This window comes from Talpa europaea (genome assembly GCF_964194135.1).
Source record: "Talpa europaea genome assembly, chromosome: 12".
In the NCBI taxonomy this organism is placed as follows: Eukaryota; Metazoa; Chordata; class Mammalia; order Eulipotyphla; family Talpidae; genus Talpa; species Talpa europaea.
Window position 1 is genome coordinate 24,913,620 of NC_140079.1, and position 26,355 is coordinate 24,939,974.

General features: G+C 39.7%; 1 protein-coding gene across 1 annotated transcript; it reads left to right on the top strand.

Annotated features, from left to right (window-relative positions):
• STT3A (STT3 oligosaccharyltransferase complex catalytic subunit A) lies at positions 1–25,197 on the top strand (the record flags this gene model as incomplete). Its single annotated transcript, XM_084248845.1, has 18 exons — positions 1–112; positions 2,778–2,904; positions 3,860–3,920; positions 6,557–6,678; positions 7,065–7,210; positions 9,054–9,144; positions 10,246–10,352; positions 10,667–10,831; positions 12,120–12,300; positions 13,081–13,236; positions 14,294–14,385; positions 16,128–16,283; positions 16,533–16,721; positions 17,584–17,700; positions 17,816–17,918; positions 23,440–23,628; positions 24,438–24,553; positions 25,159–25,197. Exons 1-18 carry the CDS (start codon positions 11–13, stop codon positions 25,195–25,197), a joined length of 2,259 nt encoding a protein of 752 aa, XP_084104971.1. The 5' UTR covers positions 1–10.
• Positions 25,198–26,355: the final 1,158 nt, after the last annotated feature.

A 26,355-nucleotide genomic window follows, 5' to 3' on the forward strand; every position in this document is an offset into this window, starting at 1 on the left:
GTTCCAGCCAATGGGGAGCGTCCCGGGAGACGGACGGCCACTATCAGGGTTGGGTGCGCCGCTGAACGGATGGCAGAGGGAGCCGAGCGGATTGCCCAGGAGCTCCGTCCAGGTGAGAAGGCCTTAGGCTAGGACGTGAGCATTAGTGGCAGGTGCAGTCCAGAGTGCTAGGGGGACTGAACGAAGTGCAGGAGGTCGGGTTTTCGAGGGGGAGGGTCAGCGCCTCGGGTCTCGCAAATGAGGGGGCGTGGGGCGTGGCGTGGGGACATCCTGGAAAAGGAGGATGTGATGGCCCGGGAAGGGGCATGCGCCTAGGCCAGAGGGGAGATTGGGTGCTGCAGACTGGTTCTGGAAAGGAGAGCGTCTGGGGTGGGGTGAGGTGGCGGGGTGACCTGCGGTGGGTTGTGGTGGGGGTGTTGAGTTATGGGAAGGTGGGAGACGAAGGTGGGACCTACTGGAAGAGCAGAAGCGAGGGGAGGGGGTGAGTGGAGGGGAGAAAAGGAAAGTGAGAGGCTGTGGGGATGTGTGTGGGCAAATTGGGGTGGGGAAGTTGCCGTCTTGGAAACGAGAACTAAGGTGGGACTAGGATACCAGTTTGCAGGCACAGTTGAGGTGTGCTGCTGCCGAGTGCGTTAAGGAAAGTGTGTGCCTTTATGTTGTGCGAGAAAGATCAGCGAGCACGCCATGAAACCTGTCTTGAGATCCTGCCTTTAGTTACTCGTAGCTCCTTTACTCAGTTTTCAGGTAGAGGTACTAGTCCTCTGATTTCCTGTGCTTACTCTCCTGGGTGTGTGGCTCATGTCAACTTAGTGGTGGTAAGTTTTTCTGTTACAGACATTCCAGAGAACAAGCAGAAACCTGAGGGATGTGGCAGGACTGTTGGCTTCCTGGAGTTAGGTGTTTATTTTTTACTGCAGGATAAGATTTTCCTTTGGGATTATAATTAAGAACACAGTTAAATTGCTCTCCTGGGACAGTTATTATAGAAAAGATGCTTGACAGCTCAGTGTTGGAGCTAGGAATGTATGGTTCTTAATGCCTTCCATCTAGTCCAGTGTTAATTTTTCCCCTTTTTATTCCCCCTCCAGTAACAGTGGGGGAAAAAAAAATAAGGACTAATAAAGTTTCCTTTCCACCCCCTGCAGTCTTAAACAGTGTTGCGTATACTTTATTACTTGGTTCTTTTTTTTTTTTTTTTTAAAGATTTATTTATTTATGCATACAAGAGCTAGGGTACAGGCCAGAGGTATGTGTGTTGGGGGGAGGGAGGTACGAGGACTCATCAGAGACAGAGTGGGGAACAAAGCAGGCAGACTGACTGAAATACACTGCTGAGGGAAACAGTGGGTGAGACAGGAGAGGTCTGCTGCACCGTGTGGGTAGCTCCCTGGCAGCGGATGGAACTCGTGCTGCAGTGGCCGCGGATAGCTTCATAGGTTGCCTCTTAACTCCTTGTGCCACCAGGGAGGTCCTGTTACTTGGTTCTTGACCAGGATTTGGTTTAAGAAGAAAGTACTGTATTATACTGAAAAAATTAACCTCCCATGGGAACTTAGAGCTAATAAATCTTGCCATCAAGTAGTCTCCATTTTGAATGGTCTACAGACAGCTCCCCTCAACATCATTTTATTTTATTTTTTTAAAGATTTATTTATTTATTTATTATTTTTTATTTTATTTATACAAGCACTGGGTACAGTCAGAAGCGTGGGAGGGCGAGAGAATTCACCAGAGCCAGAGCGGGGAGCAGAGCAGGCAGAAGGACCGAGGTACACTGCTGAGGGGAGCAGCGGGCGGCAGGGAGAGGTCTGCGCGCCATGTGGGACCCTCCTCCGGTGGCTGGGGAGCAGCCGGGGATAGAACCGGCGCTGCAGAGGCTGCAGGCAGCTTCTCAACCCAGCGCTCAACCGCTGCGCCACCGGGGAGGCCCTCAACATCATTTTAAATCTTTTTACCCCTTAAGTTTTTCCCTCCAGACTGTCATCTGATTCCATGTGCTGTCTCTGGGATCAGTACCTTACACCAGCAGTGTCAAATATAGAGATTCCTTGAGATAGCTCAATGGAAGCGGCTCTAGATCTGAGCAGTAGTGTGATTTATGGGGTTGAAAGTACAATGATCTGTTTGCTTGTGTATGTGCATCACTGTACCTGCATTAGTAATCAATCATGCTTTTTAAGTGACCTGAACCCTTTTGAGATCTGGAACAAGAAAAATCTTGTAGGCAGTCAGTTGAAGCTGAAAATTAGGGCTGTAAAGTGTACTGATTAAGTCATGACTTCTATTTCTTTTCTTTCTACTTTCACTTCTGTACTCAGTATTCACCCCTTGCTTTCTTTCAAACTTGCTGCCCTTTCTTGAATGCTTTCTCCATTTCATTATTTTTTTCTCTCTCCAGTCTTTCCCGTTTTCTTTGCATATCCCCAGCCAACCCTCCCCCCACCCCCACTCTATATAGTCCTGTTTTCCCTCTTTACTCCTATTGTATCATACTGTTGACAGTTGTGCTTGTGTACTTGTTAGCTAGGAGGGGGTGATAAATACAATTATCATGCTATAGTCTAATTATCTTTTAGTCTTGACACATAGACCTGACTTGTGCCTTTTTCCTTGTCTGGAGATCATACTTCATATTTGACCCTTAGCCTGACTCTCTCTGGTCTGTTTGCTAGCCAACTCATGTTTCCTTTGTGATTCTTTGTCTTTATAAAATATGAATATGAATTAGGTACAATGAAGATGTTTAATATCCTATGGTCTTAACTTTTCCATTTTAGCTATTTGCCTGTCATCTGTTGCCACCCATTGATGTCAAGATGACTAAGCTGGGATTTTTGAGGTTGTCCTATGAGAAGCAGGACACACTTCTGAAACTGCTCATTCTGTCAATGGCTGCTGTGTTATGTGAGTATACCTGTGGACCTCTTGTTCTTTGGGGATATAAGAAGAAAATCTTGAAAAAAATCAAGAATGGCTTTCTAATGTTGTCACATTCTTTCTAGCAGATTGTAATATGTTCAATTTTGCTATTCCCCATCAGTGTAATTTTAGGAAGACAAACAAAGAAACACATGGAACATAAAAACCAAGAATAGTGATCACCTGGGAAAGAACAGGAAGCATGCTGTGCTAGTTCCATTTTAGATAACTGGGAATTCTTGGATACTGAATTTTGTAAAAGACAATTTTGCCCAGCTTAATATTTTTGAAAGTCTCTTCAGAATTTACTCTGCTTTTTAGGTTTTCTATTCCTCATGAATCATAAGTATAATCTTGATTGCCTTATCTTTTGGTTTCCTCCAAAGTTGAGGTTAATTATCAGGAGGGAAGGTAAACCAATATAAATGTGTCCTACCTAAGTGGGAATACAGCTGTCATTGTCAGGGAAATGTGAACTTCTCTTGTTTCTCCTGGAGGGATGAAGAAATACTTTTTTCCGGCATTATTTTATATTTCTTTTGATCTCTACGCTGTATAATACTGTTATTTCTTTTTTTTTTTTTTTAAAGATTTGTTTATGCATATAAGAACTGGGGTATAGGGCAGAGGTGTTGGAGAGGGTGGGAGGATTCACCAGAGACATAATGGGGAACAAAACAGGCAGATGTACTGAAATACGCTGCCAAGGGGATCAGTAGGCAAGACAGGAGAGGTCTGCTGTGCTGTGTGGGTCAGCTCTCTGGCTGGGGTTCAAATTTGTGCTGCAGTAGTTGTGGATACAAGAGCTCATTGTGCTGTGACAACCCCTTGCGCCACCAGGGAGGCCACTAATACTATTGTTTCTATAGTGCTGCTAGCTGTCTACTATTAGTTTTCATGGCATATTATCACTAATATAATAACTCCTTGGTGTTTGCAGCTTTTTCCACTCGTCTCTTTGCTGTCCTGAGATTTGAAAGTGTCATCCATGAATTTGATCCGTGAGTGCTTGGTTTGGTATTTCCTTTGGGAAACCTTCATTTTTCTTAGGTTTCAGATTTAAACTCAAAACTACCTCTCAGTGATGGGAATATACTTTCTGTACATTTATGAGGAAAAAACCCTCAAGTTTTCTAAAGTAGACAGTTATCTCCCTTTGTTTGTTTTTTTTTTTTTTTTTAAAGATTTATTTTTTTAATTTATTTATACAAGACTGGGTACAGTCAGAAGCGCGGGAGGGTGAGAGAATTCACCAGAGCTGGAGCGGGGAGCAGAGCAGGCAGAAGGACTGAAGTACACTGCTGAGGGGAGCAGCGGGCGGCAGGAGAGGTCTGCGTGCCATGTGGGACCCTCCTCCGGTGGCCAGGGAGCAGCCGGGGATCGAACCAGCACTGCAGAGGCTGCGCGGGCAGCTTCACAACCCAGGGCTCAACCGCTGCGCCACCGGGGAGGCCCAGTTATCTCCCTTTGATCTGTTGGAATTAACCCAGTGAGTTTCTCAAGTTATAGAAAATATGAGAGGCACTGCTGGTGCACCTGCCTACCACTTACGATCTGGCCAAGCTAAGAGATATCTTGCTTCCCCTCTTGCTTAAAAGTTAGTGCCATAAATTGAGGGAAACTGGCCTGGTATTTGTTTGAGGCGCAAAAGAAAATTACAGTTCATAAGCCTGAGATCTATGACATTTTTTCTCCCTATTTAACAATTTATGTGATGGAAAATGGGTTACTAGTTTAGTCCGAAGGCATTGAGGAAATCAAAATCATAAAACTATGTTTGATTAAGGATTTTATTTATTAGATAATAATCGGTAAAGACATTTACTGAATATTTGTTTTGTTCCAAGAACTGTTTCTCACATTATCTCTAAATCCTTATAAGAATGCAATGAAATGGTGGTACTGTTATCTTCTTTTTGCAGATGAGAATAGGTTATGAAAGATTGCATGTTTAGTGAGAGAAGGAGCCAAGATTTGAATCTAGGTTTGACTCAAGACACTGGAGTCATTGTTAAATTGCCTGAAGTCAAGGTTTATGAAAAATCTGGAGAGCCAGAATTATGAGTTCTTGAAGTATCACTGATAGCTTAAAAATAGCATAGTTGGCTTATGGAGCAGTGACTCAAAAGTTTAAAACCTGCATATATTTGCAACTTTGCCATTTTGTTTTGTGCAGATAGTTGCAAGCAAATATTTGGAGGCCGACAAATACTTTCTTTGGGGTCTCCCAAATTATATTTTTTCTCAGGAATAAGGAAATGTACATCCTTTTGTTTCTTGACTGGCAGTCTCTCAGGGCTTTTGCTCAGGGCATCTAGATGAGCACTGAGGTAGGATGGTCAAGGCAGGTGAAAATATTTGCTTTGTATTCATACTGCTGTGGAATGACTGTGAAGGTAGTGATTTGACATTTATTTTTGCAAATCAGGAAACTGAGGCCCAGTCCAGACCTATTTTCCACTAACTTAGACCTCCTCTATCTTTGCCTCTCCTCCTATTAAGTAAAGAACACAATTTTGACATATGTTGACTTCCTGCTACCCTCATCCCTTCTGTCTTTGACGGTTACCAAAATAACTTCCATCAGTGACAAACAGGACAGAGAGATTTCTGCCATCTGCTTCTTCTATCTCATTAACTGCTAAAACTTGACTGACCAAGGAAGAAATAGGGTTAGAGTGGTGGGCAGGAAAGATGGCTAGTCATGATTTATCTTTGATAACTAAACAATTGCTTTTATTTGATTAAATTTTTTATGTTTTTACATATATATGTATATATACACATATATACACATACCTATATACATATTGCCCTTTTTGCCTCATTTCTTTTTATTTTTTTATTTTATTTTTTTGCCTCTTTTTTTTAAATTTAAATTTTATTTTTATATTCCCCATACAATTACAACCCCCTTATTTTTACCCCAAGCCCTCATTTCCCTGCCTCATTTCTTTTTAAACAAGAAACTTAAGAGGTTACATAGCTTGGACCTCAAGAACTGTCTTTTCATGTGCAACTATTTTATATCAATTTTTTATATAATCTAGTTTTGTGTTACTACTAGGTGGCACTCAGAGTTATTTTAACTAACAACGTGAACAGACCTCATTACAAATTTAAATATTCAATAAGGAATTTGTGTTGTAGAATGGGTTAAAATTTTTCATCCTGTGTATGGTGTTAAACCAGTATCTTTGGAGGTGCTCATCACTTGATGTTACCCATGTATCCTTGTGTGTAGTATAGAGATACTCTTCTGTACATATCTGTCACTTGGAAAGACCCAACATTTATTGGTGCCCACATTTCCTCTCTCCTGTCTTAGATACTTGAATTTCCTGACTTTTGGTAAATGGTTACTACATATCTATTTGAGTGCTTTATTACAGTGTTTGGCATTTCTTTATGAAGGAAGCAGTGCTTTCATTGAGACAAGTGTGGAGCTAGAAATGAGATTTATGTTAATATAAAATTATTTCCATGTTTGGTATAATTTTTTATACCAAACTGACATTTATTGGAGCAATGATAAGTTCCTCTGTGGTGTAACCTGAGGAACAAAGTTCACTGCAAATTCGTATAAGTATTTGAGAATGAAGAGGAAGAGACACAGAGCTTTTCTGTCTTGCTATAGGTATTTTAATTATCGGACTACCCGGTTCCTGGCTGAGGAGGGTTTTTATAAATTCCATAATTGGTTCGATGACCGGGCCTGGTACCCTTTGGGGCGAATCATTGGAGGAACAATTTACCCAGGTGAGATGAACAGGATTTTTTTTTTTTCTGTAGAACTAAGGTGTTCCCATGTTATGGAACAGTATCTTTTATTTCTAATTATCTTCATTTGTGACACTTGTAATTTCATTCTGATGACAGATCCCTAAAAGTGGATCTCACATAGGAGAACATGTGTGAATTGTGGGGGTAGGTGGTTTTTCATAGTCTGGACTTCTGATTGAATCCTTACAGAGAAATGTATAGTGCTACTACAGTTGTTATAGTATTAGTATTCTGGTTAGGATCTGGTGGTTTGTCCAGGACCTGTTTCGTCACTATATTGGTACATGGGTTACCCTTTCTCCTTTCTTTCATTTCTTCATGCTGCTGGGATAACCTAACAGGGTTTCTTCTTTCTGTTGCAGGCTTGATGATCACCTCTGCTGCAATCTACCATGTACTCCATTTTTTCCACATCACCATCGACATTCGGAATGTCTGTGTGTTCCTGGCCCCTCTCTTCTCTTCCTTCACCACCATCGTCACGTACCACCTTACCAAAGAGCTCAAGGTGAAGGATTTTGGGTGACAGGACACTTGGGAATGAATGTTGTTGAACCTCTCTACTAAATACTGACGGGCGGGGGACTGAGCTTTGGAAGGGCAGAGGAGGAGCCAGAGGCTAAAGACAGCTTTTACTGGGTGGAATTGGGTTCATTCCAGCTTGTCCCTAGAATATGTGGTTTCTTAGCATTAACAGTTATTTGTACTTTCTTTTTTTAATTTAAATTTTATTTTTATATTCCCCATACAATTACAACCCCTTTATTTTTACCCCAAGCCCTCCTTTCCCCACCCCCACCCCCCAACCCCAGTAGAGTGTCTCTTGTTCATAGTTATTTGTTGATTTTGATATTTTCTTTTTTTTTTTAAATATATTTTATTTTCTTTATTATAGTTATTCTTTTTTCTGGGCCCTTATTTAAGTTTTCTAGATTCCTGCTATGAGTGAGACCATCTGGTATTTTCCTTTTTTTTTTCTGGCTTATTTTGCTGAGCATGATCCCTTCCAGTGCCATCCATGTTGCTATTTGTTCTTTTAAGAGAGAGAATGTTTGAAGTTCAAATCTTTCTCTTTTTTTTTTTAGGGTTTCTTCTCTTTCTTCCTTTTTTTTTTTTTTTTAAGATTTATTTATTTATTTATACAAGCACTGGGTATAGTCAGAAGCGCGGGAGGGCGAGAGAATTCACCAGAGCCAGAGCGGGGAGCAGAGCAGGCAGAGGACCGAAGTATACTGCTGAGGGGAGCAGCGGGCAGCAGGAGAGGTCTGCGCGCCACGTGGGACCCTCCTCTGGTGGCCGGGGAGCAGCCGGGGATTGAACTGGCGCTGCAGAGGCTGCGGGCAGCTTCGCAACCCAGTGCTCAACCGCTGCGCCACCTGGGAGGCCCTGAAGTTCAAATCTGAATTGCTGCATAAAGAAGGGAAAAACATTTAAATGTAAATGGCGAGGTTTAGATTTTGAAATTCTCATGACTTAAGGGAGAGGAAAAGTGACCGTAAGCACTGTTCCAAATTGGTTAGTTCTTCTAGAAATGGTCACTTGCAATTATTTTTGATTTTTTTTTTTTTTGATGTATACTTTAAAATCTTTAACTACTTGGCTTTTGTAGTAGGCGCCACAATAATGACTCTCCAGGTTTCTGCATAGCTGATGCTGGTTCCCTGACGTTATTCTTAGTTTGTGGCTGTGCTGTTGGGGAGATAGCTGAGAGGTGATAAACTAGTATGAGGGCTTGGGAAACTTGAGTTTAGTTTGGAAACCTTTTCATCCTTCTTGTTACCCTTGTTCCAAATCTGATCTTAACAACAGACAAACCTTTGCTCTTTTGGAATGTGGGTTATGTTTTGTTACTCCTTTCTCCTGAGCTCACAGATGTCCTGTGTCGATAGTCCAACTTTATTGTCTAAATTCTGGCATCTTCTATCTTTGTCGGCTTTTTAGTTTAACTACTAATTTACTTCCATTGAATGTCCTTGCATAGCTTTTGGAGGTGTGACTGGTGTTCCTGGGTGCAGATACTGTTCGGGTTTGAGACTCATAAGCCTGGGAGCTCTCCAGCCTAACAGTCCATTTTGAACAATGTCTGATGTCTGGCAGCTCACATGATTTGTCTGTCCTTAGCATATGTGTGCATAATCAGTTTCAGACATGGTATCATCATGGGAAATTGGTTGTGAAGTTACTAGCTTCCTTGTACTGTGAGCATCTCTAGCCTTTCTAGCATCACATCTACCTTGGAAAGTGTTGAACTGTTCTCTTGGCCCATTATAAACAGAATGAGCTAGTGGCTCTTGTCTTCTCCCTCATACAAGTATGGCTATTAACTTCCAATTCCCCCTCTTTGCTTACAGGATGCAGGGGCTGGGCTTCTTGCTGCTGCCATGATTGCTGTAGTCCCTGGTTATATCTCCCGATCTGTGGCTGGGTCTTATGATAATGAAGGTAAGACTTTTGAAACGCTGAAAAGAATCTATTCATCTTATTAGTCAACAGAGTTTCAAAAAGTTCAGTGAAATCTGGGTTCGAATCTGTTTTGCAATTGCAAAAATGATATTGAGTAATAAGATTAGAAATGGACCAGAAGGATCTCAGACAGGCTTATATTCTTTTCTGTTTATCACTCTCAAAAGGTAACTGGTAATTTTCCTCACTTGCTTTTGGCTCATCTCTCAATGCAAAAACAGATTTAACTTTTAGTGTTAAATGGTATTGTTTTATTATTTTTTTTTTTAATTTTTTTTTTAAATGGTATTGTTTTAATAGTACTTTCTTGGTTGGGAGGAATAGACTTAACTATAATAAAGCTATAATAATTTTTTAACTATAATAATACAACTTATATTTGTTAAAAGTTGTTGGGGAAACACAGTGTTACATGTTGTTAGTAATGAATAAGATTTTGGTTCATAATTTAGCAATTAGAGATAGATAATGAGTAAAATTATGTAGGCCTATAATCTATTAAAAAAGAAATTCAAACAAAAAAAAATAACAGCTGACAGGCAGATAATATTATGTGCTATGAGAGAAGTATGAACAGAGTACTTTGGGGATGTAGTGAAGAGAACAATTAATTCAGATTTAGGGATCAAGGAAGGCTTTCTGGAAATACTTGAGGTTGAAGTAGGCCCTGAAGTTGGGGCTACAGTAGAAATATTGAGGAAAGGGACAATAGGGCATACTATCCAACTGTGGTTAGATGTCGAGGTGCATGGTAGAGCAGAATATCTTCAGGACTATACTAGCAGGGGACTCAGTGCCTGCAAAGAATAGTAATAGTCAACACTTACGGATTGACTGTTGTCTGCTCACTACTGTTCCATCTATTTTATCTGCAATGATTAAATTTGTCTTTACCATACTTAAATGAAATAGATACTACTATGGACTCCTTTTTACAGAAAACAAAGAGTGGCACACTAATTTGTCTAAAATTACACTATTAGTAGGTAGTAAATCTGAGCCATCCAGGCAGTTTGTTTCACAACAGTATTCTTAAATATGCCAACATGGCCTTTTATTGAATTTTTGTTCTTTCTGCAGGCATTGCCATTTTTTGTATGCTGCTCACCTACTACATGTGGATCAAAGCTGTAAAGACTGGTTCCATCTACTGGGCAGCCAAGTGTGCTCTTGCTTACTTCTACATGGTAACTTTGCATGCCTTTCTTCCAGAACTCTCTCTGAAAACCTTTTGGGGTTAATTGATATAAAATGAAAGTAACTCTTGGGCTTTAATACCATGCACTGGAGGCTAGAAATCTTTGTTGAATTGAATTGAATTGCAGGAATTGAATTGCAGTAATGGGTGTGATTTTCCTACTTAAAGAAATGGGTTATTTAAACTTTTAAAATCATTTGTCTTAAAATTTATTGTTACTGTAAAGAGATGCTATCCTAGGTGTGATGTTGGTGGTCTGTGTAGAAATGCTTAGAGAAACTGGTGTGTCTTATCCTCTCATAGGTCTCTTCCTGGGGAGGTTATGTGTTCCTGATCAACTTGATTCCTCTCCACGTACTGGTGCTCATGCTCACAGGACGTTTCTCCCACCGCATCTATGTGGCCTACTGTACTGTTTACTGCCTAGGCACCATTCTTTCCATGCAGATCTCCTTTGTGGGTTTCCAGGTGAGCCCTAGTCTCATTGGGGTTTTCAGCTTCTTTCACTTTTTCTAAGCACTCCAATGACTTTTTCTGAGTCATTCATTTATCTTGGATTTTGATGGGAAGACTTATTCGCAGGTCTGACCTTAGACTGCTTGTGTAAACTGAAGCAACAGTATCATTGTTCATTGAAGTCTGCTCCTAGGAATGTGTTACTATTTACTCCAAAGAGTTTACATTAAATGATTTACTTTGGCTTAGGCTTGTGGGAGAAGGAGGGGATTTTGGTTGAGTTAATCAAGTGATCAAAGTTTTATTTCTCATCCTTTTTTTTCTTGCTAATGATCCTATTTAATAGTAGTGACCCCTGAACTTCTTAATGGGGCCCAAGCAAAACATAAGCCTATTAACTACATTAGTCTATAGGGTTAAAAAACAACTATTATGTGGTGTGTTTGATTTCACATGTAAACCTCTTATAAAAGTGAGCCCTTATTCAGAGGTCAGCAAGTATGTCTTCACTGAGCATCTACTTTATGCTATTTGCTAATTGTTGAGAAATTTATTAAACTTGTAACGTAAGCTTAAAAAGTAAAAATATGATCCTGGTCCTTAAGAAAGGTGCAGTCTTGTGGCAACTGTCTATAGTCTATAGTATAGTAGTCCTGGAATATAGTGCTTGGACCAGTAACATCTAGGAACTTGTTAAAAATGCAAATTCTGAATTCTCACTAGAGATCTGCTGAATCAGAAACTGGAGGTGGATCTCAGCAACCTGTGTCTTAACATCCCTTCTTACCCATCCCTTCAGGTTGCCCTGTGACCTGCCTTTCTGTGCTGCCCCCCAACCCCTGGGAATATGATACTATTAGAATTTGAGAACCATTGGTCTAAGGAAAGAATTTTTAAGTGATGGAAGAGATGTAAAGTACTATAGGATATGGAGGGAAGTTGATGAATTTCAGTTTGGCAGGTTAGGAAAAATGGTATCTGCTTTGGGTTTTAAATAATGAGCATTTCAATGAATGCAAATTTTGGAAAAACAAGGAGAAAATTGCTATCCAGGCCAATGAAATGCCTGAACCAAAGACCAGAGGTGTGATAATATGTAGGCTATGCATTAAGGGACTCCATATAGTCTTTGGAAAATGTGGGAGGGAAATTAATATCCTCTTCTAGACTAGTTCTAATTCCTTGGTGGCATTGGAACTTACTTGACCCTTTGGTCTGAATTAAGTCACGATAATTCAGGTCTAGGCTAGACCCGTTCATTTCTCTAACATTATTGTCCTTCACATGCTTTCACCTACAGCCGGTTCTATCATCGGAGCACATGGCAGCCTTTGGGGTCTTTGGTCTCTGCCAGATCCATGCCTTTGTGGATTATCTGCGCAGCAAGTTGAATCCACAGCAATTTGAAGTTCTTTTCCGAAGTGTCATTTCCCTGGTAGGCTTTGTCCTTCTCACGGTGGGAGCTCTCCTCATGCTTACAGGTATGGCTTACTACTCTGAGTATTAAATACAAATGGATATGGGCAGAGAATGAACTCTAGAAATGTGGTTATTTCCTGACTATAGAAAAACATTCTTTTCTTCTATTTCACTTTACTTTTCAAGCATAGAAAGTTCACGTGTCATCCCAGTATTTGGATACAGCATAGCAAAAATGTTAAAGCAGCTTTTAATATTAAAAAGAATCACATCTGGTAGAAGGACTGTATCTTGCTAATTTTTCTCTTCTCCCATCTCTTCCCCCATCTCCTGTTGATGGGGTGGGAGCAATCCTAACATTTCCTGCCATAACCTACAACGTGGCCTCATCTAATCCTTCATGCACTTAACCATAGCTGGTTAGTATGATTGGATGTCACATTTTTCTCACTCCACTATTCAGAGGCTGATGTGATTTTGCCCATGTTTCTGTATTGGCTAGTTCAAAGCAGCACTGAGGGACATAGTTTTAGTTTATAAATTTGGCCTTGGTTTGACCAGATTTGATATTAAACTCTTTTGGGGTGCACTGCGGACTCCCTTCTTTCTTCTGAGTCTAGATGCAGCCTGATACTATTCTGTTGTCTGTGCTGACAAAAGTATTATCAAGTTTAAAAGAAAGGAAGGAATGACATTTTCAAAGAAATTGATGGCATTTAAACAAAAACCTAGTCCCTCTCTCTCGAACATCTAACTAAATTGGGAATTTGTGATTACTTAGGATCAGATCTTCTTTTGTTTTAGGAGTGACTGTGAAATGTTTGTTGCCTCTTTGCTGCCAGGAAAAATATCTCCCTGGACGGGGCGTTTCTACTCACTGCTGGATCCTTCTTATGCTAAGAACAACATCCCCATCATTGCCTCTGTGTCTGAGCATCAGCCTACCACTTGGTCCTCGTACTATTTTGACCTGCAGCTTCTCGTCTTTATGTTTCCAGGTCAGTCTGCTTTGTGTTCTGAAGTGACCGTACTTGTAAAAATCATCATGTGATTCAAACTGAGTAAACTACCCTCATCCATGTTTTTTGCTTTCTTGTCCTGTGCAGTACAGAAGATGGCTAAGCATATATTTGTAATATTTGAAGCAGAGTAGAAGTCAGAAGTTAAACAGTTCCACATAGAGCCTCACAGTTTCCTGTTCATTTGTGTTATAAGTTAAAATTCAATGCTAATTTGTATTCAGAATTTATTTATTTATTTATTTTGGAGTACTGCTAGTGTCCCTTCCCCACCTTTCCAACCCCATTCTGGATTTCTTCCCATTTGGCAGCCCTGAAGTTTGAGGATAGGCATGACTGATTGGTAAAACCTCTTCATATAACTTATCTTCTAGCTAACCCAGGTATGTTTTAGAATTTATCAGTGGGCTTACCAGAGGGGTTTTCTTCCTTATTTTTTTTTTTAATTAAGGTAACTTTTTCTTATGAAATAATATCTATTATGAAAAATAGAGACAAGTGAAAAACTAAAAATTTCTGTTCTCCCACACATCTGTTGCTGTTAACATTTTGATGTATATTCACCCAGCTATTTATTAATTGAGATCATACAGTTTTTTCCCTTGATTTTTTTTTTCCTCTTCATGAAGAATCATAATTTCTGTTTTTTAGTACTATTTTAGAGAAACAATATATAAGTTGTATCATTTGTTGGTTTTTTTTTTTTTTAAGAAACAGAGATGTGTAAGGAAAAAGACATGGTCCATAATCTCCTGTAACCGTATTTTAATTGATGGATTATGTTTTATATAATAACTATGATATAACTACCTCCTTAATGTAGAACATTTAGGTGGTTTCTGATGTTTTACTCTCTTAAAGAGTGCTATTGTAAGCATCTTTGCATACATTTCTGATTATGTTTTCAAGATAAACTGGAAGTGGAATGGCTGGGTTCTTTGTGTGGAATCATTCAACCATATAATGACGATACTTTCCCTTCTAGGGTTCTGCTTTCAGGTTCAGCTGTTTATTTCTTTCTCCTTTTGCTTTGTAGTTGGTCTCTATTACTGCTTTAGCAACCTGTCTGATGCCCGGATCTTCATCATCATGTATGGTGTGACTAGCATGTACTTTTCAGCTGTAATGGTGAGGAATGCCCTTGGTCCTAGCAAACCTTTCTGTCCCTAACTCTGAGGTGCTCTCCCCTTCCGTCTTTCCCTCCACTTCCCCCTCTTATAAGAAATTAGAACGCGGACCTCCCCGGTGCAGCTGTTATTGCGCTGGGCTGTGAAGCTGCCTGCAGCCTCTACAGCGCCAGTTCGATCCCTGGCCACTGCGAGGGTCCCACATGACACACAGACCTCTCCTGCCATGTCCACTGCTCCCCTCAGCAGTGTATTTCATCAGTCTGCCTGTTCTGCTCCCCGCTCTGGCCATGGTGGAGTCTCTTTTTTTTTTTTTAAGATTTATTTATTTATTTATACAAGCACTGGGTTACAGTCAGAGGCATGGGAGGGTGAGAGAATTCACCAGAGCCAGAGCAGAGAGTAGAACAGGCATAGTGATGAAGTACACTGCTGAGGGGAGCAGCGAGCGGCAGGAGAGGTCTGTGCGCCATGTGGGACCCTCGCCCGGCAGCCGGGTATCGAACTGGCGCTGCAGAGGCTGCAGGCAGCCTTGCAACCCAGCGCTTAACCGCTGTGCCACCAGGGAGGCCTTGGCTCTGGTGGATTCTCTCACCCTCCCGCGCTTCTGACTGTACCCAGTGCTTGTATAAATAAATAAATAAAACGTTAAAAAAAAAAAAGAAGAAATTAGAAAGTAATGATGCTTGTGCATGTGCTTCCCTCTGGGCATTGAGGGGCTAACTTGTAAAGCTGCTCACTGTTGATTCTTCTCAGGTATGTGTGGTGCACTTATCCATTCTGATTGTGAGACCCAAGTTTCCTGTCTCTCTAACCTTATGTTAGAGAGACACTTTTACTTGTATTAGAGAAAGTGAGGCTGGGCCGGTTTCTTTCCCTCTTTCCTGCATGTATTGAAAAGGGTGATGATTTTTTTGTCTGAAAGACCTGGGAGGACTGCTGCAGGCTAGGTTGTTAAAAGAGAGAGAGGCCTCCCTGGTGGTACAAGGGGTTAAGTCACAGCACTATGAAGCTGTCCCCAGACTGCTGCATGAGTTCAATACCTGGCCAGGGAGGTGATCCACATGGTGCAGCAGACCTCTCCTGACTCGCCCGCTGCTCCCTTCAGCAGTGTATTTCAATAGATCTGCCTGTTCTGCTTCCCACTCTGCCTCTGGTGAATCCTCTCTCCACCCCGCATCTCTGGCTCTGCACCCCAGTTCTTGTCTGCATAAATAAATAAATCTTAAAAAAAAATAAATTCAATGTGCTAAGGGGGATAACAATTAAAAAAAAGAGAGAGATTTTATATATTGTGGTAATAGTTTCTAACACTTTTTTGATCCTAAACCACCAGTAAGAAATGCATTTTAGGGGTTAAGATGGAGGAGGGAGGGAGAAAAGTTATATTGAAAAATGCATTTAATATCTTACTGTTACTCAGGACACACATACATACATACATGTGACTGAAAAGTTTAAGAAATACCTACTTCTACTGTAACTGTGTCAAGTTTTTTTTTCTTTTTTGATAAGAGAAAAAGCCACAAAGTAGTTTAATAATAATGTGTACCTCCTGTATATATGGGAAAGACTCAGCATGACTGAGTAAGTCCTCAAATATTTTCTGCTCAAATTTGTTTGGTTCACTGAAAAATTGTATTTGTTGAACACCCCTAAATTGATGGCACAATCTGCCAATAGGTTGACTCTGTCATTAATAAAACACTGATTAGAATGTGATCTTAACCCTGTCTGTTTTAGGTTCGTCTAATGCTGGTATTGGCGCCCGTCATGTGCATTCTTTCTGGCATTGGAGTCTCCCAGGTACTATCCACATATATGAAGAATCTGGATATAAGTCGTCCAGACAAGAAGAACAAGAAGCAACAGGATTCTACCTATCCTATTAAGAATGAAGTAAGAATTCAGTAATACTAGGAAGAGAGTTGGGAAACTGTGTTTGTGTTTGCACATGTGCATGCATGTGTGAATATGTATGTATTTTTTTTAGAGTGAAGGAGTAAAGTTGAATGCCATCATAAGTGGTCAGAATGGCCTCAACCACTGACTGACTTGGTTCTTCTGATATGTATTATTGACTGTAAGAAACTGTTCTGTTGTATAAATTCAATTTGATTTACAGCACCATTCTTCTTTCTTGTTTAGGTGGCAAGTGGGATGATATTGGTCATGGCTTTCTTTCTCATCACCTACACCTTCCATTCAACTTGGGTGACCAGTGAAGCCTACTCTTCTCCCTCTATTGTGCTGTCTGCCCGTGGGGGGGATGGCAGTAGGATCATTTTTGATGACTTCAGAGAAGCATACTATTGGCTCCGTCACAATACTCCAGAGGTGAAGATTTGGAAGAACACATTGGGGGAAAGAGGGAAGGGCGAGACATTTGAGGTTATAGCTTTTAGATGGGTGGGGAAAACCTGGGAAATTGGGAGTATACAACCCTGGTGTTAAATGAGCCTTAAAGATCAACCTCTCAATTCAGGATTTTTTCTGTAGTGACCCTTACTGGAGATTGTCTAGACTTTGCTTGGACACTTGTATTGACAACATCATGATTTTATCGTGTTGGTGGACTATCCCAAATATAAAAGAAGAAAAAGTTACAAATAAATAATAAAGGTTTGTTGCAGAAAAACCAGATATTAATTACCAGTAGAAACGAGGAAAAAATGCAGATCTTCCATAAAGTGATTACCTCTGATCACATCTGACATTTTATACCTTGGAGAATCTGAAGTGATTTCCTTTGCAACAGCTATTGGGAATATCACTTTTGACTTAGATTCTTAAGGAGTCAAGACTTTAAGAATTTCTTAATCCTTATCCATCATACTGTGTGATTTCTGTTTCCCTCTCACCTTTATACCAGGTTTTTGTCATCATTAAGTGTTTTTTATTTAATAGAAGGCTATTTCTTTAGAAGTAGTGCACAATCCCCTGCACCTCCCACCCCATTATGTTTGTTCGGGTAAGATGATTTGGCATGAAAGTATTGGGAATGTTGGGTTGTATAATTTGCACTGAGATTTCATGATTGTATATAAATTTAAGATCAGGTACCACGGTTTATTTTCTGGTTAGGCATGCTTTCTTTTGTGAAGAAGTTATCAGTTCACCTTACTACCTGTCAGATGCCTTTCTCCTTCTCTAGTATTTGATTTTTGGAGGCAGTGAGCATTTCCCATTCTTCTTTCAGGATGCAAAGGTCATGTCATGGTGGGATTATGGCTACCAGATTACAGCTATGGCAAATCGGACGATTTTAGTGGACAATAACACATGGAATAATACCCACATTTCTCGAGTAGGACAGGTGAGGTGAACGCATCATTTGAGTGTTTGGTGCAGTGTCTAATGGGAAATACCTTTTCATGAGGGATCACATGACTTAGAATTTTGCTCTCAGACATGCATGTATATTTTTCTAGGCAATGGCATCCACAGAAGAAAAAGCCTATGAGATCATGAGGGAGCTTGATGTCAGCTACGTGCTGGTCATTTTTGGAGGCCTTACTGGGTATTCCTCTGATGGTAATGTACTTGATTCTGTTTCCAGTCCTTTTTTTTCCCCCCCCAATATCTGCTATTTTCTTATTTGGCGAAGTTCTTAAGTGATTCGTAATTTTAGATTTGGTTGTTTTATTTTTTGGCAACAAGTAGCATGTAAATGTAAATAATTTTCAAATAGGTATGGCATGCTATTGTTGTCTAAAGACAAAGTGTAGTTCCACAACCAGTAAAACAAATAATCTAAGGCTTCTAGGAATGAAATTGCAATTCAGTGTTTTTAAATATAGAATCTTCTGCCAACTTAAAGTATTTTTGGTACATTTATATGTGAATATGAAACACGTGTTTCCATGTTCCGTATGATTATTAGAAAACCCATATTTTTAGAAGAATTATGTAAATTTAGTTCTTTGCCTTAAAAATCTTTTAAAAATTAAAACAAAACCCTGCTTGTACTTTAAAAAATTAAATAGTTCTGAAGATTTACAATAAAAAGTGGTAGTCCCATTATAACATCAATTCTCAGAAACAGTTTTTCTTCAGTTGTTTTCTTCATACTCACATTCATATTTCTAAATAATATGATCATTGGTTGATCATTGTAGATATACTGCATCGCTTCTTATTATAGAGAAGGAATTTAGTTCTTCCTGGCATATTGTCCTCCACCCTGCCTTCCTTCTTACATCTTCTCAGCACATTTACTTTTCTCCAGTTTTTAGTTAAATTCAAATAACTTTTTCAAAATCATGGTTATGTAAATATTACTTGCTGCTGAGTCAGCCAGTACACTGTGGTCAAATTCTTATCTAGAATAATTTGTTTTCCTGCAGTTAATGTTTACCTCATTTCTATCTTAATTTTCTTTGAATATATAGCTGCTTCTTAAAGATTTTCATATATTAGATTATCTCTGGCTTCTGATATAAACTTGACAAGTTCTCAGACAGTATATATTAAAGTGTAAAGTAATAACACTGCTTTTCATGTGTGTTGAACAAGCAGAGAAAGAATGATGACGGGGGACGTGTGTCCACAGACTTCGACTTCCACACACGCCAGCACTATTGTGCATAATCACACAGAGAATTTCTCTCTCATTAGTATATTCAAGTACTACAGAACACGTGTGTGTGTCTGTATTTATATATATATGAATATGTATGGGTGAGAGGGGTAGAAAAGGTTAGTTGCTTGAAATCTTATCCTTTACCACTGTTGGTAATCATTTAGTCAGCCTTTTATTATCTGCTGGAGTGAATGTGTCTTTATTGGGAAAATTAGAATGTGAGATACTTGAGAAAGTAATTAAGTCTGAAAAGAAATAGTCTAAGAGATCTTAATTATAGTCAAGAGATCTTAATTATACAGATTTTTTTTTAGTTGGTAACATTGGTTACCTCATTATAAGCCATGTGACACAGAGGCATAGGACTACACCTCCTCAAATGCATGTCACCACACCACCACCAAGTCCATTGTGCCCCCTTCCTTACCCCCTCCCCATTCTGGTAGCCTCAATTCCATAGTCAGATTTCTAAGTTTTTCATTGCTCGGTTTTATCCGAGCTGTTGTTTTGTTTCTCTATATTCCATGTATGAATGATTATGTAGATTTTTTTCCAAAGATTTATTTATTTATGCATACAGGAACTGGGGTATAGGCCAGAGGTGTGGGGGGTGAGAGGATTCACCAGAGACAGAGTGGGGAACAGAACAGGCAGACCAAGGAAATACACTGCTGAGGGGAGCATTAGGCGAGACAGGAGAGGTCTGCTGCACCATGTGGGTTGCTCCGCTGCCAGTGGGGATCGAACTAGTACTGCAGAGGCTGTGGACAGCTTCATAGCACTGCCTTCAACCGCCTGTGCCACCAGGGAGGCCCTGATTATGCAGATTTTTTAATGTTAACTTTTCCTTAAAGCTTAACAGAAAATGTAGATATAATTCTTAGAGTATTTCTACCCATCTCCCAGGGATGACTACTATCTTGGCTTCTAATGGCATTTTTGGTTTGTTAAACAGATTTATTGAAGCATAATTGATTGCCCATATTGAAAATCTATAACCTGAAATGTTTTGACATATATATGCACACACCTGTGACATTTTACCTGGTTTTGATCTTACACCAATGGGGGAGTACAATATATACTCTTGTTTCATGCTCTTTTGGTCAGTACTTTGTTTGAAAGAGTCATTCATGTTGTGAATAGTACCATTCTTCATTATCTTTGTTGTATAGTGACTCCATTGTGTGAATAGTGGACAGTGCTTGTATTTTAGTGTTAGTGTTTGTTTGTGCTCTGTTCAGTGTATGGCTATTAGAGATATTCTTGTACATGTCTTCTGGTGAACATGTATACCAAATAGTGGAATTACTAGTTTAGAAAGAATGCGTTTACTTAGCTTTATTTAATATATCCTGGCAGAGAGTCTTAAAGTGGTAGTACCAATTTACCTTTGTACCAGTGGTGCCTGCAATTCTCAGCTACTCTGCATCCTTATGTACACGTCTAAGTAAAATCTTTTCATTTGTACATGAATGTACTGTTAATGCAGATGTTTTAATGAAGATGGAGAGACTATATCTTAGTTATAAATTAGTTGTATAGGACAATAAAAACATTGTGAAAATCAGAGATTTATCAGATCAAATTCATGTACACACCCAGCATGGTTACATGTTCTAAAGGGTTATGTTCAGGACTGCTTTCTTAGAGCTATGTTTTAAAACTGCCATTAACTGTCATTAACTAGAATTTCGACATAGTCACTAGAAAAGAAGTACAAGGTCCATACACCAGTGTTTGTAGTTTGTAACCAATATTCCTATTGTAAACAGTATTTCAGGAGGACAGTTCTGTTCTCTTTCACACTGAGTTTAATTTTATGTCATTAAAGAATGCAGTACTTTTTTTTTTTTTTTTATAAAGAGGCATGTGTTTTTATTTATTTATTCGTTTGTTTTGTTTATACATGCACTGGGTACAGTCAGAAGTGCAGGAGGGTGAGAGAATTCACCAGAGCCAGAGCGGGGAGCAGAGCAGGCAGAAGGACCGAAGTACACTGCTGAGGGGAGCAGCGGGCGGCAGGAGAGGTCTGCGCGCCATGTGGGACCCTCATCCGGTGGCCGGGGAGCAGCCGGGGATCAAACCGGCGCCTCAGAGGCTGCGGGCAGCTTCGCAACCCAGCGCTCAACCGCTGTGCCACCGGGGAGGCCCAAGAATGCAGTACTTTAATGTAAATACATGATCCACAGTGCTCAATACACTGTTTCACAGAAACTACAGATGCTGAAGGATCTGACACCTCTAGCCTTGTAAAAAACAATGTTTCAGTGACAGATTACACAAGTGTCACAGATTGTTACTGTTTGGAATCTGTCATGTGGATAGCTCTGACTTTAACATTTGTTAATAAAAAGAGAACACATGAACCGCACAGTGCTAAACACAGTGCTTCTAAGAGACATCTCTATGTGGAATCAGCTACACTGCTAGCTTGTTAAGCATAGAGTTTAAAAGTGTCTATAGCATGATGCAGTGCTATATAAGTGAGATCATGCAGTAATTGTCTTTATCTGATTTCACTCAGCATAATACCTTAATGCCTTATTTCACTTAGCAAATGTGATGGATGGATGGGCGGATGGATGGTTGAATGAATAGATAGGTAGATACACCACATCACATTTTCTTTATCCGTTCATCTATTACTATTTATGGTTGTTTTCATTATTGACTATTGTATATAATACTGCAGTGAACATGGGGATGCAGATATGTCTTTGGGATAGTGCTTTCATTTCCTTCACATACATACCCAGAAGTGGTATAACTGGATCAAATGATAGTTCTAATTTTAATTTTTCAGAGCCTATACAGTTTTTCTATAGTGACTGTACCAATTTATAGTCCCACCATCAATGCTCAAGGGTTTCCTTTTCTCCATTTTCAAGATAGCATTTGTTATCTCTTATCTTTTTGATCATGATCATTCTAATATGCATGAGGTGGTATGTTATTGTGGTTTTAATTTGCATTTTTCTGACTGTCAGTGATGAACAGTATGTATTTGTTGGATGTTTATATATTGTCTTTGGAAAAAACGTTTACTCAGATCCTTTGACCATTTTTAATTTTTTTTGGTTTGTTTTGTTATTATTTATGAGTTTCTTATATATTTTAGATGTTACCTTCTAATCAGATGTGTGACTTGCAAATACTTTTTTCCACTCCATAGGTTGCCTTTTCATATTAGGGATCTTTCCTTTTGCTGTGCACTCTTTCATTCTTAAAGCATGCCAGGTTCTGCTTCCGGTAAACTTGCCAGAAAGCTGCAGTACCAGTCCTCTGTAATAGAGTTACTGGGTTTTGTTTTCTGCTTCTGGTTGTGTTATCTAAGCAAGTGTCTATGCCTCAGATTTTTCTATTTGTAAGGTGAAGATAACAATGTAGACAGTACTTGAGGATACTGATATTATTTAATGAATGCATACTATGTGACAAAAGATACATTGAATGCTTTATATTACATTATGCTATAGCAGCCCTATTATTGCAGATACTGGCATTTTTCTCATTTGACAGATGAGGAAAGTAAAGGACAGAGGTTAGTAAGCTCAAGGTCACCCACCTAGGATTGGAAGTCAAACCCAGGCAGTTTAGATCCAAAGTCTGTGTTAACCACTGTGATAACCTCTGGAACCCTTCGTGGTAAGTGCAGTGGAGATCAGTGGTACTTTCTATAGTAAACATCCATTTCCCTAAAGCCTGTGGAGGAAATACAAAAAGGAACATATTCTAAGAGAGATGGATAACCTAAGTTGGTGGTTGTATCAGTATTTATGAAACGTGGTAAGTGTGTTTGACATGGAAATGTTGACTTCTCAGATAAATGCTTTGGAGTTTGGTAACTTTGCCACCATAGGGCAAGAGTGAACATATTCATGTCTTCTCTACCTTTTTGGTAAAACTGCTACTCCCTAGGTCATTGCTGTCCAATAAAAATATAATGGGAATCACATGTCAATTTAACTTTTCTATGAGCTATATCCAAATAAATAAAAAGAAACAGGAAATGAATTTTAATAATTTTATTTAACAGAACCTATATATATATATATAAAATGTAACATATAACCAAGGTATTTTATCCACTTTGTGAACTAAGACTTACAAATGTGGTATGTGTTTTGTACTTAGAGCATATCTTAATTTAGACCAGCAACATTTCCAGTATCAGTAGCTTCACATGGCTGGTAGCTACTGTACTCAACAACGCAGTCCCAGCTAATATTTCAATGATGGTTTAAACGTGGGCCATAGGATTTCAGAAGTTCAACAGCCTATAGGAAAAGTTACATGTTTTGAGGAAAAAGTTTTGCCCACACATTGTCTTTCCTATTTTTATAATGGTACTTTTCTCTATGAAAAATATTTTGGGGGGATTTCCTTAGAAATAATGACCTTTTCATTTGGTCATTTAGCTGTAGCAATGTTTGTAATACAGCACTTCTTTCTTTTCCTGTTTTTCCCCAGATATCAACAAATTTTTGTGGATGGTTCGGATTGGAGGAAGCACAGACACCGGCAAACATATCAAGGAGCATGATTATTATACTCCAACTGGGGAATTCCGTGTGGACCGTGAGGGTTCTCCAGTGCTGCTCAACTGCCTCATGTATAAGATGTGTTACTACCGCTTTGGACAGGTCTACACAGAAGCTAGTGAGTGATTCATGATAACATTAGTGACAAAAGTAAGAACAGTTGATAGCCCACAGAGATAGTGTTTTACATATTACAGGTACTACTCTTAAGTGCTTTACATCTGTTAACTCACCCCAGGAGGTAGATACTACCTCTCTTAATGCTACTGTCTCTCTTAATTCTCACCCCAGGAGGTAGATACTAATTAATCCTAATCACATTTTATATATGAGAAAATGGAGGTTCAGGTAGATTACTTACCTGCCCAAAGTCTCATAACTAGTAGCAGAGTCAGATTAAACTCAAGCAGTCTGGTTCTCAATTCTGCTTTGAACAAATCATTACCTTGTAGTGCCTCTCATTAGAAGGTATTGCTGTGGAGAAGGGATTGAGGTTGGTAGAGTGAGATGAAGGACATTCTTCTGATACCTTGAGAATATCCTGGTTTTAGTCTTGGTTCTGCACTGGAGACCATTTCTGAAACGGATACTGCTCTTTGGCTTCTGATACAGTCTACTCTGATTCATGGAAATGTTACCTAGCATATTGCAGAGACATCTGGGGGACTCTTCTCAGGAATAGAGGGCCTTGGAAGTCTGCCCCCACCTCTTAGAAAAGTAGCACCATGAACTCTGCTAAGCATCATCTTGGAAGGGACTTTAGGGTAACATTTGATTTGCTTTTCTATTTTGCAAGCCTTGCTATCTAAAGAAACTGCAGTTAGTGGAATAACATTCCAATTAGATGATTTACCAGATTGTTTTACTGTTTCCTTAGGACATCAGCACTGTACAAAGAAACGTGTTTCTCTTTTCCTCCCATTTTAGAACGTCCACCAGGCTTTGACCGTGTCCGGAATGCTGAGATTGGGAACAAAGACTTTGAGCTTGATGTCCTGGAGGAAGCGTACACCACAGAACATTGGCTAGTGAGGATATACAAGGTGAGCAGAGGCTGCACTGTCAGGAAGCAACTCGTGTGTGTGCGCTTATGCTTAAGAATAGGCCATATATTTCTAAAATAGGGACATTCTGAATATCTGAAAAATAGCTTGCAATGCACTCAGAATTTTATTCTTTTTATTTTAGATTGCTGTTAGAGAGTAGACACCCCAGTCTGCTGTCATGTTTGGTAGTGGTTCTAGTGATATTTTCCCAATTGGGGCTGGATTTGATTTCTTTTGATGATATTAAGCTTGAGGTGGGCCTGGGGATAGGGAGGGAGAAAAAGAAAATGTGTGTTTTCAAACATTTTCTCTCCCACTGAAGAATTTATGGCAGAGAGAGTCATGTAGGAGTGTGTTATATCTCTAGGAAATGACTGAGAATCCTTGATATATTTAGAGGGTAGATCATTTATACTGTTCCTCACAGAAGTATTTCTAAAGGCTAAGCAGAGTAGCTAGTCTAACCAGTGCTCATTTAGTCACAAAGTCAAACCAGGCAGCAGAACTCAACATAATCTCTCCCCACCTGGGGGAACTCAGCTCAGAGAAGCTATCCAAAGTTGACCTGATTGTAAATATTAACTGACATCTTTATATTGCAGGTAAAGGACCTGGATAACCGAGGCTTGTCACGGACATAAATACTACATCCATTTATATGCTTCGCACTGAGCGCGCCACATTTAGGACGCTGAAGACTTTTTTAAATATGCAGTTTATAAGAACAGCACGATGGGATTAGAATTGTCTGGAAGTTTTGCTCTGGGCATTATGGGCTGGGCCAAATGGAATGATTTTTATAATTCTGAGCAGGTTACCAAATGAAATGTCATGGCTTTACTTTGGTCAATTAAAGGGGGGATTTTTTTTTTTAAATGTGCCTTATTTGTTTTGTGACTGATTTGAGGAAGGCAAAAGTTTTGCCATGCTGATAGAGGACAGAAAGCAGACCTTGTCCATTCTCTTAACTTTCAAAACAAACAATGTAGGGGCATTTTTTCTTTCTCAAATCAGGAAAATTGTCAAGAACTAGCTCAGATACTACATATCCAAACTTGTTATTTCAAAATTTGCAGCACCTAGCACAACGCCTTGCACACAGTGGGTGCTCAATAAACTTTTATTGAATGAATAAATGTGGGACCAGCAGAGTGCCATTTCTCGGCAGGAAAGGCAGCTGGATTGCCTTCATGTTTCTGTTCTCAACACCTTTCTGTCCTAAGACACTCTGCCTTTACGAGGTGGCTAGCCAGACCTGATGTCACCAGTGTTCTTTGGGACTGGCTAAGTTTTTGGTTTTTTTTTTTTTTTTTTTTTGGTTTGTGTCCTTGGATCAGGAAGAAATCAAATGAGACTAAATTAGCAGCTTTGAAGACTCAAGGCAAATAGTACAATTACTGTTTTCTATGGAGAAGAAGAAACTCCTCCAACATTATGTATAGAGCTTGATGGTCAGTAGATGTTTTTCTTTTTTTTTTAGATTTATTTATTTATTTATACAAGCACTTGGTACAGTCAGAAGCACGGGAGAGTGAGAGAATTCACCAGAGCCAGAGTGGGGAGTAGAGCAGGCAGAAGGACCAAAGTACACTGTTGAGGGGAGCAGAGGGCGGCAGGAGGGGTCTGTGCGCCATGTGGGACCCTCCTCCGGTGGCCAGGGAGCAGCTGGGGATTGAACCGGCGTTGCAGAGGCTGTAGGCAGCTTCGCAACCCAGTGCTCAACCGCTGTGCCACCGGGGAGGCCCAGTAGATGTTTCTTAATCCACTTAAATGTAATCACACACATTTGAAATTCAGCT